The sequence below is a fragment of the Myodes glareolus genome, chromosome 9 (genome assembly GCF_982192425.1).
Source record: "Myodes glareolus chromosome 9, mMyoGla1.1, whole genome shotgun sequence".
Lineage (NCBI taxonomy): Eukaryota > Metazoa > Chordata > Mammalia > Rodentia > Cricetidae > Myodes > Myodes glareolus.
Window position 1 is genome coordinate 5,285,309 of NC_142034.1, and position 12,746 is coordinate 5,298,054.

At 52.9% G+C, this 12,746-nt stretch overlaps 1 protein-coding gene across 6 annotated transcripts in view; it reads right to left on the reverse strand.

The window, feature by feature from the left end:
- Positions 1 to 911: 911 nt before the first annotated feature.
- Positions 912 to 12,746, reverse strand: part of Sec14l1 (SEC14 like lipid binding 1) — a 43,095-nt gene continuing 31,260 nt past the window's right edge. For 4 of the 6 annotated variants that reach the window (XM_048451907.3, XM_048451908.3, XM_085696087.2 and 1 more), the window contains 9 exons: positions 11,675 to 11,763; positions 10,729 to 10,799; positions 9,581 to 9,752; positions 9,151 to 9,285; positions 6,755 to 6,889; positions 4,769 to 5,020; positions 3,653 to 3,831; positions 3,338 to 3,439; positions 912 to 1,423 (listed from right to left, as the gene is read on the reverse strand). In XM_048451907.3, coding sequence (XP_048307864.3) covers positions 1,408 to 1,423; positions 3,338 to 3,439; positions 3,653 to 3,831; positions 4,769 to 5,020; positions 6,755 to 6,889; positions 9,151 to 9,285; positions 9,581 to 9,752; positions 10,729 to 10,799; positions 11,675 to 11,763 — 1,151 coding nt within the window. In that variant the 3' untranslated portion in view covers positions 912 to 1,407. Of the gene's footprint in view, positions 3,440 to 3,652; positions 3,832 to 4,768; positions 5,021 to 6,754; positions 6,890 to 9,150; positions 9,286 to 9,580; positions 9,753 to 10,728; positions 10,800 to 11,674; positions 11,764 to 12,746 lie in introns of all 6 variants that reach the window. The other 2 variants (XM_048451909.3, XM_085696088.2) reach the window with 2 other exon arrangements.

Here is a 12,746-nt window from a genome sequence, read left to right on the forward strand (position 1 = left end):
GTACCCCGAGGTCTAGGTTTGGTCAGAGCTCCCCATGGACCTGGCATCAAAGAAAACATGGTGCTGGACATGGCGGTAAATGCCTGTAATGCTAGCACTTGGGAGTTTCAAGCCAGCCCAGATTGCAGAATGAGTTTCAGGCTACACTGGGCTACAAAGCTGTCATTCAGGATGAGCACAGGCTAGCAATCTGGCCTAGTTTAGGGCATGCCACTTCAGGGTGGTCCTACCTGTACAGGTAAGACCTGGGTCAGACACCTGTAAGTCCTGCTTATCCTCAGGTTGTCTCATTTCCCCAAGAATGCGAGCCTGGAGCCAAGACTAGGAAAGACAGGTTTGCCTTGACCAACCATGGGAACCTAGGGTTGTAAGTTCAGCCATGAGGGCTGGATTGTCAGGCACCGTCCAGCCTGATTGCCCAGGGAAAGCATTCCCCAGCAGGACTCCCATGCCAGGCTATGAACCACACTTGGAAGCCTCCTGCCTTCTATCCCATGTAGAAGGACCCAAGTAGGACAGAACGTGCCCTCCCTTCGGGGAAGTTCCAGTTTTGCACCCTGGCATGCCTGTGAAGACCTCCTCCCGACCTGTGTGCCCTGCTGTCCTGAGCTCTGCTGCCTCTGCAGACCTCTGAAACGGGAGCGTAAGGATGAGGTCACTTAGGCCTCCCCAGGTCCTGTCCAGAGAAATCCACTTGACACTAACAAGTGTGAGGACAAAGGAAGCCAGGCTGTGCCAGTCACATCTGATACGCTGAACTGCAAAGGGCACAGCAGGACTTGGAGGGGCACGGAGTGAGCGCAGCATCCACTCAGCAGCTTGGCCTCCCTTGCCTGTGGGCATCAGCAACCCTCTTCTCGCCCCAATCTTAATACCCTGCAAAGACTTCCAAGAAGAAAAGGACACTCCTCTTAAACAGTTCACATTTATTATTGTAACAATAAAAAATCTTTTAAAGACTATCAATATTGTATTACCAAGAGTGAGGTAATATGTTTATAAAACATTTACAGAATCTGATATGCAAATAATGGGTTCAGGAAGGAGAGTGAATTAAGACACTAGTAACAGAGGGGGAACCCAGAGAGCTGGGACTGGGTGGGAGGGCGAGACAGCAGCATTTTAGGACACGTGCCGGGCACTGTGACAAGAGGCTCTGCAAGGCACACACTCGCATCACACCCAGTCACCCTCCCAAGGCAGCCAGTGCCCTGTGGCCTGAGGCGGCTGGAGGCCTGTGAGTGCCCGGTCATGTGCTCAGCTCAGTTCTGAGGGTCTGAGCAGGGCCACTTCTGAATGGACTAAGGGGACAGATCTTCAGCCTGAGACATGGCTGCGACTCAAACAGTCCCATAAGCATCTCTGGGCACATGTGGACTGTCGCGTGAAGCGTTTTCTTGGAGGCTGTCAGCAAAATCGCCATCTGAGACACAGAGAGAGGGAAAGGGAGAGGGAGAGAGGAGAGGGAGAGAGGAGAGAGGAGAGAGAGAGCGAGAGAGAGAGAGAGCAGGGCCATCTTCAGGTCCTTTAACTTGGAGCTGGGAAGCCCTAACTGGAAGCAGCGTGGACGCAGTAACTACAGCCCCTTCTATGCTGTCTAGAAATGGCTGCCCCCATGCACAGGGAATGCATGGCAAAGGGCCAAAGAGGCCAGCAACGTGAGGCCTGAGCATTCGTTGAGTGCCGGGAGCCAGCAGGCTCACTGGCCAAGCTAGGCTGCTGTGGAGTCTCTCCTCATGCTTGCTGACATGCCACAGCTCTACAAAGCTCACACACATATCCATCTATGCCTCCAAGCGGCATCAACACATGATTCCACACCTGTTGTACACATTCATGGCCGTGTGGATTTGGCACCCATCTTTAGACATGTTTAACACACACACACACACAGAGAGATCCCAGACCCTTCTCATGGAGACCAGCCACCTGCAACTTCCAGACAGCTCTGTAAGCATCAAGCTTTCCCATAAAAGCTGTGAAGTCAGGGCCTGCTCAGACAGCAGGCTTTGGGAGGTGGGGATCAGAAAGAAAAAGACAAAGCCAGCCAGCCTCTGGTCTGCTTCTATAAAATGCTGATAAAACAAATTAAGATCCACCATGCTCCCCCCCCGTCCCTCATGCACACAAACGGCACCTGCACACACCCCAACATCCATCACACACCCAAGGCCACTACAAGCCATGCGCCACCCTGGAGAGCATTGTTGGGGTCTCTTTTGCCACACTTCCAAAAGGAAGTGTCATCCACTACTTCCAACACCCGCTGAGAGCTGAAGATCCTGGGAACTATGGGGCTGGGGACCCTGGGTGCTGAGGACTGAGGACCCTGGGAGCTATGGGGCTGGGGACCCTGGGTGCTGAGGGCTGAGGATCCTGGGAGCTATGGGGCTGGGGACCCTGGGTGCTGAGGGCTGAGGATCCTGGGTGCTGAGGGTTGAAGACCCTGGGTGCTGAGGGCTGGGGACCCTGGGTGCTGAGGGCTGGGGACCCTGGGTGCTGAGGGCTGAGGACCCTGGGTGCTGAGGGCTGAAGACACTGGGTGCTAAGGGCTGGGGACCCTAGGTGCTGGTGGGCACAGAGCTGCCCACCTGCAGGAGGAAAAGCAGCATTCAGCAGAGAATAGAACCCTCCCCTTTCCCAAGTTCATGGACAGAAAAATTTTGCTCTGAAAAATATCAAAAGATTTGAAGAGGAGGAAAGAGAAAGCAATGTTTAATGATGGCGGTGTTATCGGGAGTTGTGGGGAGCCTGAGAGTCCCTCCTGGGCAGCATGTCTGCTTAGGAGCGACTGGCTCCGCCCCAGGACCGGGTGCTCCTGTAGGCTGCCAAGTCCTCAGAGGAAAGGGACCTCAAGGGCTGTCGTGAATCCACAGGCCACCTCCACTAACAGGGAGCCACGAGGACTCCGGTGCAGCTTAAGGGCTGCCTGCTGCAGCTTCGGTTCCGTGGAGGAGGCGGCTCGTCTCTGCAGGATGTCTGTCATACAAGTCATTCGCTAGTGGACAAGGTGGAGTTTGTTGGAAAAACGTTTTGCATCAACATGTGAGACCAGTCAGTCTCTTACTGTAGATAAACTAATTTTCTTTCAAGAGCCCTTGTGCTCTGGTTTGATTTTGTGCACGCTGCATACAAAATCTATGGCTACTGAGTTAAAGTTAGGGTAGAGTTAAAGCTACCTGCCACGATAGTCTGGGACCAAGTGCTAGTATACCATCTCGAGAGCTAGCTGCTATCTAGAGGGTGAGGAGTCTGCACATCTTGGGGTGGGTGGAGCACAGCAGCCGAGGAGGCCTCCTCCGTCCCTCTGCATTAGGCACTGGCTTCGCAGCACTACCTGGAAATCATGGAGCTGGAGTGTGATTGGCTGGAGGAGGTGGTGGCGGCACTCAGCTGTGAGAATCCACTGTGGCTGGACTCCAGGCTGGTCATGGAGCCTCTGCAAAGGAACCAAGAAAGAACAAGGAATGAGGAACTGCCCTGAGCCACCCAGATGCCCACAATGCCTGCTGGACCCCACGGGAGGAATGCACGTCTTGTGGTCTGTCCACAGGTGACACTGCACTCAGCAAACACCAGGCTGCACTCCTCTCCGACAGTCCCACAGAGCCCCAGACAGGGACAGAGTAGCACCTGCCCCTCAGGCAAGTACCTGAAATCCTCGGACCCGATCACTTCTGTGTAGTACATCACTTTGCACTTGTGGGAGGAGACCTGCAGGGAGGCCAGCACGTCATCCACTCGGGGGAGGTTGGTGGCGGAACACGCTGGCATGCTGTGGAACTTCCACTGCAGGATGTAGAAGCCTGGCCACCTGGTCACATGGGAGCCCTGCATGGGAGAAGACAGCAGGGGAGCTCAGGACATCCTGCCAGCCTTCAAACCGGTCTGACAAGCTTCAAGGGGAGGGTGTCCTGAGAGCTCGCCATCAGGAAACAGCCTGGCAACGTCCTTCTACCTACTGGATGTTGAGGCCTTTGCCAGGTGCTGGGAAGGCAGCACACAACATGTTTGCTGCCCTCAGCAACCTGCAGTATCTTGAGACCACTAGACAGCAGGGGCTTGGCAGGGCGGGGGCTGTCAAGTGGGCCTGTCTTTGGGACAGAGATGTCAAGGCCACACTCCTGTCACGTCCTGCACTCCAGCCATCTGTTCCAATGACTCCTTCCATTCTGGATGGAAGATTCAGAGGAAAGCCAGCTTCAAAGGCTCAATACTTTAAGATGGGTGACGATTCCCTTCTAAGCTGCCTCAAGACCACTGATGCGCAGGCAGCCTGCATTTGCGAACCACACAGGAATGGAAAGCAGGCAGCCACGGTGTGGGGCAGAGGCATTGTGGGAGTGTGGGAGGAAGGCAGGCATTTACTGCCAGAGGCGCTGCAGGAGCCAGCAGGAAGGGAGAGGCCCGCCTGGTACAACAGGAGCCAGCACCAGCACAGTGCAGAGCTGTCATGTGTTCTAGCGAGAGCTGCAATGGCCTCTGCAGGTGCTCCTCTTGCTTCTGAGGCAAAGCCATGCCAAGTCCCACCTCAGTGAGGTCACTGAGACCCGGATGTGTGCCTACAAAGTATTTCTTTCCTGAGTTTCTCATGGCACCTGGGTGCAGACAGTCCTGGGAAATCCACACATTTCACTAGGTTCACTGCTTGGGTCTCAGACCTTCCTCGGGCCATGGCTCCTTCCACTGTGCCCCGGGCACCTTAAGGGGTCTGACTGAGCAGGCCACCTGCGTGGACAGTGTCGCAGGGCAGCAGATGGCGGCTCACCTGCACGCTCTCTCCTTCTTTGCAGATCAGTGGCGACTCCACCGTGCTGTAGTCCCGGCCCAGCTGCCACACTTTGTCTATGAGCTGCACATTGTTCCCACCTGGAGAAGTGATGCTGTGGGCTCCCAACGCATCCTTTTTGGGTGGCTGGGGAGACCTCTTGGAGTGATAAATATTAAAGACGATGTCCCCTTTGCACACATCAAAATCCCAGGTGATCACAGAGGCAGCGTCCACAATCTGAATGAGAATCTGGAGAAAGAGATCCCATCAGTCACCAATTCCCAGCATGAGGCCTGGCCTCAGCAGGAGCAGGAACAGCTCTAGGGTCTGGCTCTATGGCTCAGATGTGTGAGCGGGCAAAGGGGCAGGGCAGATCAAGGGCAGTTCTCTTTACCTCAAGGCACTCAGGCATCTAGATGCCCACCACCAGCCCACCCACTGTTCTCTCTAGTTCTGACTATGTGTTACCAATGAGGCAAATGGCTAGTGGGACTCTTGAGTGAAGAGTCCCACTCCTCATCTTCCGACACAGGTTAGGGACACTCATGAGCATGAACATGGGATTCAGTGAACTGCCTCAAGCTAGGGAGACATGGCAGGCCCTACAGAACAGAGGTGCATGGATGGAAGGATGGGCTGGTAGAGCCTCATGCCTGCATAAGGCATGCAAGTGGGTGGAGAGATCAGATGTGCTCTGGGGGTGACTGCCGAGAGTACAGAGTGCCAATCCCAAGTCTGAAATCTATCCTTCATCTGCAGTGTCCCAGAGGGAAGAGGCCGGATTTGAGGAAACTGTGAGGTCACAAAGCAGAAACAGCCATGCAATCTGCTGCTTGCTCCTCCAGCCCCTCCGTGACCCTCTGAAGGTGCTCGGCCCCAGTCAAGGCAGAGGTCAACACTAAAGGGTGCAGCATATTCTCTTCAAGAGACCGCGGGCCCTGTGCCGACCGGCAATGGGGACACTCTAAGCAGTATTCTTTGATGTGTTCTTTCTTTACAGCCCAAGACAGAATGGAGCTTTTATTGTCAATACTGACAGGTGCTATGGGACTCAGAAGCCACAGTGAGCCCCTGAGCCTTGCAACAAAGACAAGACTGACAGCTGCCTGGTAAACAGCTCATCCACCGCAGCCTGCCCACCACATACGAAATGAAGGCAAACGACTCTTGAGACAGTCACACACCCAAGGTCCCCTGCATGGATCATGGGGGAGGGAGGCACACTGGATTTGTGCCTGCTCATTCACAGCACAGCCTCAGGCTCACTCTCAGCGCGCCTCTACGTATCTATTGGTTGGCTGTCTGGACAGCACCTGGCAGCTGAAGAGGCCACAGCAGAAAGCCACCCGTGGAGCCAGCACTCTATGGGTGGAGGGGTCTGTTCTGTATAAACGCTGCCTCCCACCAGGGACACAGCAACACACGTGCCTAGAGCTAAAGCAACACACGTGCCTAGAGCTAAGCGAAGGGTGGGCTGGCCATGCTCACGCCACAGGGACGGGGGGAGAGCCTGCCAAACAGAAGCTTTGCTGCTTCTACCCTTGCTACCACACCCCATGCTGGGAAGAAGGGAAAGAAGATGTGCTCATTTCTCATTCCTGGCAGTCCCTTCAGAGTGACAAAAGTCACCAAAGACTGCAAGAAAGACAAATGACCAGAACCCAGTCAAAAAAAACTATTGAGCAAAACTTGTCCCATGAAACCATCAAACCAAATCCAGGAGCTGGAAACAGCCCTCCCCAGGCAAGACCTGTTCTGCACGGGGCCAAGGACCTCAGTGAAATAGCAGTCGGTGGGCTGATGTGCTTTTAGGGTTCACTCTGGTCAGACAGCAGGGTCCTGAGGCAGCTCTGCCCTTCAGTGCTGCCATTTCCCAACACCAGTGCCAACAAAACCTAAAGCCAAGACCAGAAAAAGGAGCCAAGGACCCTAAGGAAAGTGCTGTCTGTCTGGTGGTAGGTGGGAGAAGCCGAGGGTGGGCACCTCATGTGGGGCTCCTTTGAACACGCTGGCAGACTGGTAGATGGTCTCTGTCCAGAGCTTCAGGTCCTCATTTTCCAGCTCCTCTGCAGTCCTGTACAGAGATTTGGGGACCAGTCCACCCTCTGGTACATCACACTAGAAAGGAAAACATGGCAGTGAGAGATGTGTAGAGGCCAGGCAGCCCCTCATCCCACATGCCCACCTCCTGGGGCAGATGGGAGAACGGAGGACACTGGTAATGTTATCAAGTACTCTGTAGTACTTAGCAAAATATTTGTGCAGCCCACTTAGATACAAGTGTTTTTACTTTGGATAAATGAGAACTAGCCACAGCTGGTTTAGCACGGGATTCACACTAACATGCGTGAGGGACAGAACTCGATTAATAGACTTTACAGCGCCCTGGAAAGGAAGCACGGTCAGTTAAGCAGAGCTCCATTCCCAACAGCCACCCACAGAAACCACAGTCACTCGGGGTGCAGCCCAGCGGCACAGCCTGCCTAACGCACACCAGGCTCTGGGGTTCATCCTCAGCACCACAAAAAGGGAGGGAGGGAGGGAGGATGGGAGGAAGGGAAGAAGGGAGGAAGGGAGGAAGGGAGGAAGGGAGGAAGGGAGGAAGGGAGGAAGAAGGAAGGAAGGAAGGAAGGAAGGAAGGAAGGAAGGAAGGAAGGAAAGAAGGAAGAAAATCAAGATACACTAAAGCAAGCTCCCTATGTAACCTTGGTCAAACAATGAATCAGCCAAAATTTGACAAAAGACCATTACTTGAACTGATTTGAAAAAGCTGAGCTGACTCTGAAGCTGTTCTTGCTGTAAATTCTCTAGCTGACCTTAATAAAGCAAACTTGCATCCAAGTGCATAAAATCTAAGCGCTCCTGAGATGATCAACCTGGAAGTAACTCCAGAGAGCAAAATTGCAGCTCTCAGCCTGTAGCACAGCAGCAGCAGGGAAAGGTCCCTGCAGTCACCCGAAGTCACAGACGCTGGTGTGGACAGGCTACTAGTGAGGCCTCACTCCAGCACCGAGGGTATGGAGACAGGAGGGCTATGAGTTCAGGGCCAGCGTGGCTACGTAATGAGACTCTGTCTCAAGGAAAACACACACTAGCCTGGCCCAAAGTTCAATACCCCTGCCCACAGGGAAGTCATGAACGACTCTTGACAGGCAGCCTGAGGAGCCACTGGGGAGAGTTGAGAGCGGGGCTCAGGCCTCAGCTTGACTCTGAGCACCATCACAGCATCAGCAAATACTAACGGTAGGGCGTTGAACCTTCTGCCCCAGCTCAATTCTTGTCCTGACAGCAGTCATGGCTGCCACAGCCTGGCCCATGCTTTAACCTTGCTCGGGATCACTGTGGTCGCAACTATGTGCTCTTTGTTTTGTGATGACACCACCAATCTCCCTCATGGAGCCGAAGCTCAGCTCTCCTGTTTCCTAAATTCCTCCAGCCATTTGGAGAAACCACACTGAAAGCTCAACTCTTCACAGCCAGACAATTCCAGGGTACACGACTCAGAAGACCACCATCGGGGTCAAGTGTGACAAGAGCCTGCTAAGAACTTGACTCCTGCTGCTTCCATTCCTACTGTGTGTCATGGAGTCAGGCACTTGTCTCTGTGGGCTTCTGTTCCCTGATGTCAGGATTCTGGGCGCGACCTCCATGTTCTGGCATCAGACTCCTGCACCCCAGCACAGGGTCTGCCAGCAGAGGTGTCTGCCTAATTATCCATCACCTCATTTCCTAAAACCCCAAACCTACAAAAGACAGAAGCAATTTTCAACTTTAATATTATGTTGGTTTACTTAAATCAAGGAGAAACAGTCTTGGGAGTGGATTCTACATCTCAGTTTTAAGGCTGAGGAGACGGCCCAACAGATGAGGCAGTTGTCATGTAACTGACGGCCGAGTCTGGATGCCCAGCGTCTCTGTAAATGCTGAGAGGGCTGAATGGCCTGCCTGGACTCCACTTCTTGAGAGGTGGGAGGGCGGGACCCTGGAGCACGCTGGCTAGACAGACTCACCTAATTAGTGTGTCCTGGGTTCAACTGAGAGGCCCTGTCTCAGTTAACAAGATGGAGACCAACTGAGTCAACCTCAGGCCTACACACTCACATCACAGAGATATGTTAAAAAAAAAAAATGCAGTTCTAAAACACACACAGTTTCTCTGAAGCAGTCGAGATGTGATTTACACAAGGCTGTGTGAATAAAGGCAGCTGCAGGGCATTGGACCCTGTAACATGCTCCTGAGTGTTAAAGTAACACGTCAGCAACAGACTCCTCAGCGGCCCAATCTATTCAACAAAGCAAAACCAACAGCCACCCAGTTCAGAAAACCTTCAGTGCAAACAAGTGCTCGGCCCTGCCATGGGTGCTTGCCCAATACGTACCATGCACTCCCCGCTCAGGAAATCTGGAATTATTTCTTTATCAATGTAATCCAGCAGGCCTCCAGGGCCCTGGTAGTCATTTCCCGCATAAATGAGGAATTTCCTTCTGGTGTTGTCGTCAATAAATGGACTAACCTGAAACCAATCAGACAAAACAGTGATGTCATCTGCTGCTGTGGTGTTCAGGGACCAAGCCTGCACCACAACAGCATGCATGGGTGAGGTAGCAGGTGGGTCGCAGCTCTCAGGCACTCTGTGACATCCCTGACAAAGCACTTGGACCCTCAGGGAAATTCTGCCTGTTTCCCTCTTAAAGAGTCAGAAGCACTTTGTATCTGGGTTTATTTGTTTTCTCCTGCCTAGCAGAGACCTCACCGGGAGGCAGGTACTGAGCACGCCCAGATGGCTAAAGAACAGCATCTAAACCCACCAGTGTCCAGAGGACAGGGAAGACCCTAGGGGCTCGGAGGATGAGGAGGCGGCCCAGCGTCTCCGGGTAGTTGGCCTCCACCACCTCGATGATGCGCAGCAAAGCTTTGACTCCAGGTCTCCACAGATGGCGCATGTTCAGTCCTTCAAGGTCTACCAGGCAGGTCCACGAGCTACGGATAATACCAAGATGTGTCTTATTAAAAGATGGTACTTGGCAAATGGCATCCTATTTCATTTTCCTCTTTTGATATAAAACTCGTTTACAGCCATTCCCAAATGTGACAGGTTTTAGAATTAAAGTGACGCGCACTCTTGTCTGCATGCATGTGCAGACTGGCAATGTGACAGGAGCAAAGCCTGAACTACACGGCAGAGTCCTGACAGACACAGTGAGTCTATGAACCGCTGACATCCCAGGGCTCAGGAAGCAGAGGCAGGAGGATCAGGAGTTCAAGGACAGCCTGGCTAATGAGACCCCAGCTCTGAAAAGGCCCCCTCAGTGCTGAGCATCCTGATGATGCCTCCCCGGCCTGTCAGCAAGGCAGACGCTTGGCATGGACACACGAACTGTAAACTGCAACGACAAACATACTCGCAGGTACAGCGCCGCCTCCGGAACTGACAGGCGCTGAGAACAGGACCCTGAACATCCCAGCCTGGCAGAACCAACACTGCTCAACCCGAGCCAGGGTCTCATGTAGCTCTGGCTGGCATTGAACTGTACAGAGCTGAAGATGACCTTTAAGTCTTATCCTCCTGCCTCATTTCTCAAGTGCTGGGATTACAGGAGTGACCTTTCATGCCTGGCTTTTCTAAGTGTCTTTCTTTTAAAAGTTTTCTCTGGCCGTCTTCAGAACAGTGTTTCACAATTAGAAGCTGGGTCATCAGAAAGAACTGGGGGTTGAAGGGCAAGAAGTCCAACAGGCAAACTGTATGTGGTCCTGGCTCCTAGGACCACAAACCAGCAACTCAGGACTAACAGATATGAGACCTTGGCACTGCCCTTGAGACTGACTGACCTTATCACTTGTTTTCCAACCTTCCAGACCGCTTGGAAACAGTCAGCTATCAGGCTGTGGTGCCAAAGGTCAACTGAAAGAATTTAGTTCCTGTTCTTTATATGGTCCGAGATAAGGCCCCACCAACCTGATCGGCCGGCCGAAGACTTTGGTATTTTCTTCACATCGTCTTAGGCCTTCTTCATTTATGGAAAGGACCTGTAAGCAAATGACGATGGCCAGGGTCAGTCCAGAAGCGAAGGAAACATCAAACTTAACAGAGGGTGTTAAGGCAGTATGACACAGCCACACATGGCCACGGCACGCCCTCACACCCCACAAGGCAACAATAACTGCTTCACTTGCAGAGAGTAAATAGCATCAACAGGAGAGAAAGCAGGCGGGTCAAAGAAAACACCAGTTCAGAGTCACCTGAGCAGGCAGAACTGACGTGGGGGTGTTTGCAGACAGGCTCATTCTGGACAGGAGACGGGTGAGGAGTGTGGGTACACCCTGGTCTCCCTATATCAGCCAAGACAGAGGCAGGGAAAACAGCTGCTGGAGGGGGGGGGATAAGGATTCTTGGGTAGAGCAATAAATGTGTGTGTGTATGTGTGTGTGTGTGTGTGTGCGCGCAAGTGTGTAAAAACACATGGCTGGGGAATAGGCACCTAAAAGAATACACATCAAAACAAGAGCTATAAATACCGGGGTAGGTGGGATTTGTTTTTTTTATGTCTTAGTTTGTTTTCAAACTGAAAAAACAGATTCTTCTTTGGGGAGATACAGGAGTGGCCTGGAATCAGGTGACAGCTCAGCAGCCTAAGAAAGGGGCCGTCAGCCTGTAAAAGGGAAGGGTCAACAGAAAGAGATCTGGCAGGAGGTATGACGTGGGTGATCGCTCTGAGTCAGAGGTGCCAGGAACCGTCTCCTGGGGCTTGCACTGTGCATCCTCCTCAGAAGCCTTTCTGCAGAGGACATCTCCCCAAGTGTAGGGCATGCGTACTTGTCCCAGTAGCCAGCTACGATGCCCCAGTCCTGCTGGTAGCAAGCATGAAGCCAGCATGCAGCCCAGTGTTCCCCAGAACACTCACGTATCGCAGCAGGGCTTCCTCTCCGAGGGCTCGCACCAAGCCCTTGGTGTCCATCTGCCCCAGTCTGAGCACATACAGCGGTCGCCCGTCTACAGAGAGGCAAGCAGAAGGCTGAGGTGAGTGGCAGGGCATGGCTCTGAGAGGATTCACAAGGGCCAAGGAGCAGCTCCATGCCAGAGGTCCCTTCTGTGAGACCTTGTGTTTGTCCCTGGCATAGCACAGAAAGGCTGCCCAGGGAAGCATGCTCTGTGCTCCTGCTTGAGATAAGCAAGAAAACACGTGGAGCCCTGGCCTAGTCTGGGAGCCAAGGGAGACTAGCTTCTGTGTAAGGATGCCATGGGGAGGGGCAACCAAGTCAGGACCCAGGGCCCACACTGCTGGGCTGGGCCAGGCCAAGTGGGACTGAGCTGGGTGCAGCCGCCTGGCTCTCCGACATGAATGACCATGGCTGCTGCTAAGTTCAGTGTTCACTGCAGGGGACATCAGCATAGCCACATATTTTCTATGAACACAGAGGGGTTTTTTAATTATAAAACAATTTTCCATAAATTAAGAAGTTATTGTCAAGATTCTTAAAAAGTCAGCCTTCCTTCCTAAGAACACACATCTGGAAATCCATTAAGTACCACAGCCAGCACATGCTGGGTCTACGGCTTCCTAGCCCAGAGGGCCTATGAACTCATGCCAGAATCTGTCATCACCCACCAGAGTAGAAACGACTGCAGGCCAGAGCGCACCCTACAGTTGTGACCCTAGGCCCAGGCCAGCATCCTCAACGCACCAGGTCGGCTGTCATCCTGCCTGGGACCAACACCTGACCCCTGGGGGACATCACCTGCAGCCCATATCTCACTGTGTAGTTCTGGCTGGCTTGGAACTTGCTCCAGAGATGAGGCTGACCTCAAACTCACAGACATCATCAGCCTGCTTCTGCCTCTCAAGGGGTGGGATTACAAACTCCACCACACCTGACTCTACTAACATTTACTAAAACATATTTTAAAAAAAAATCTTTTTGAGACAGGGTCTCAGCTGTAACTCTGGCTGTCCTGGAACTCACTGTGTTGTCCAG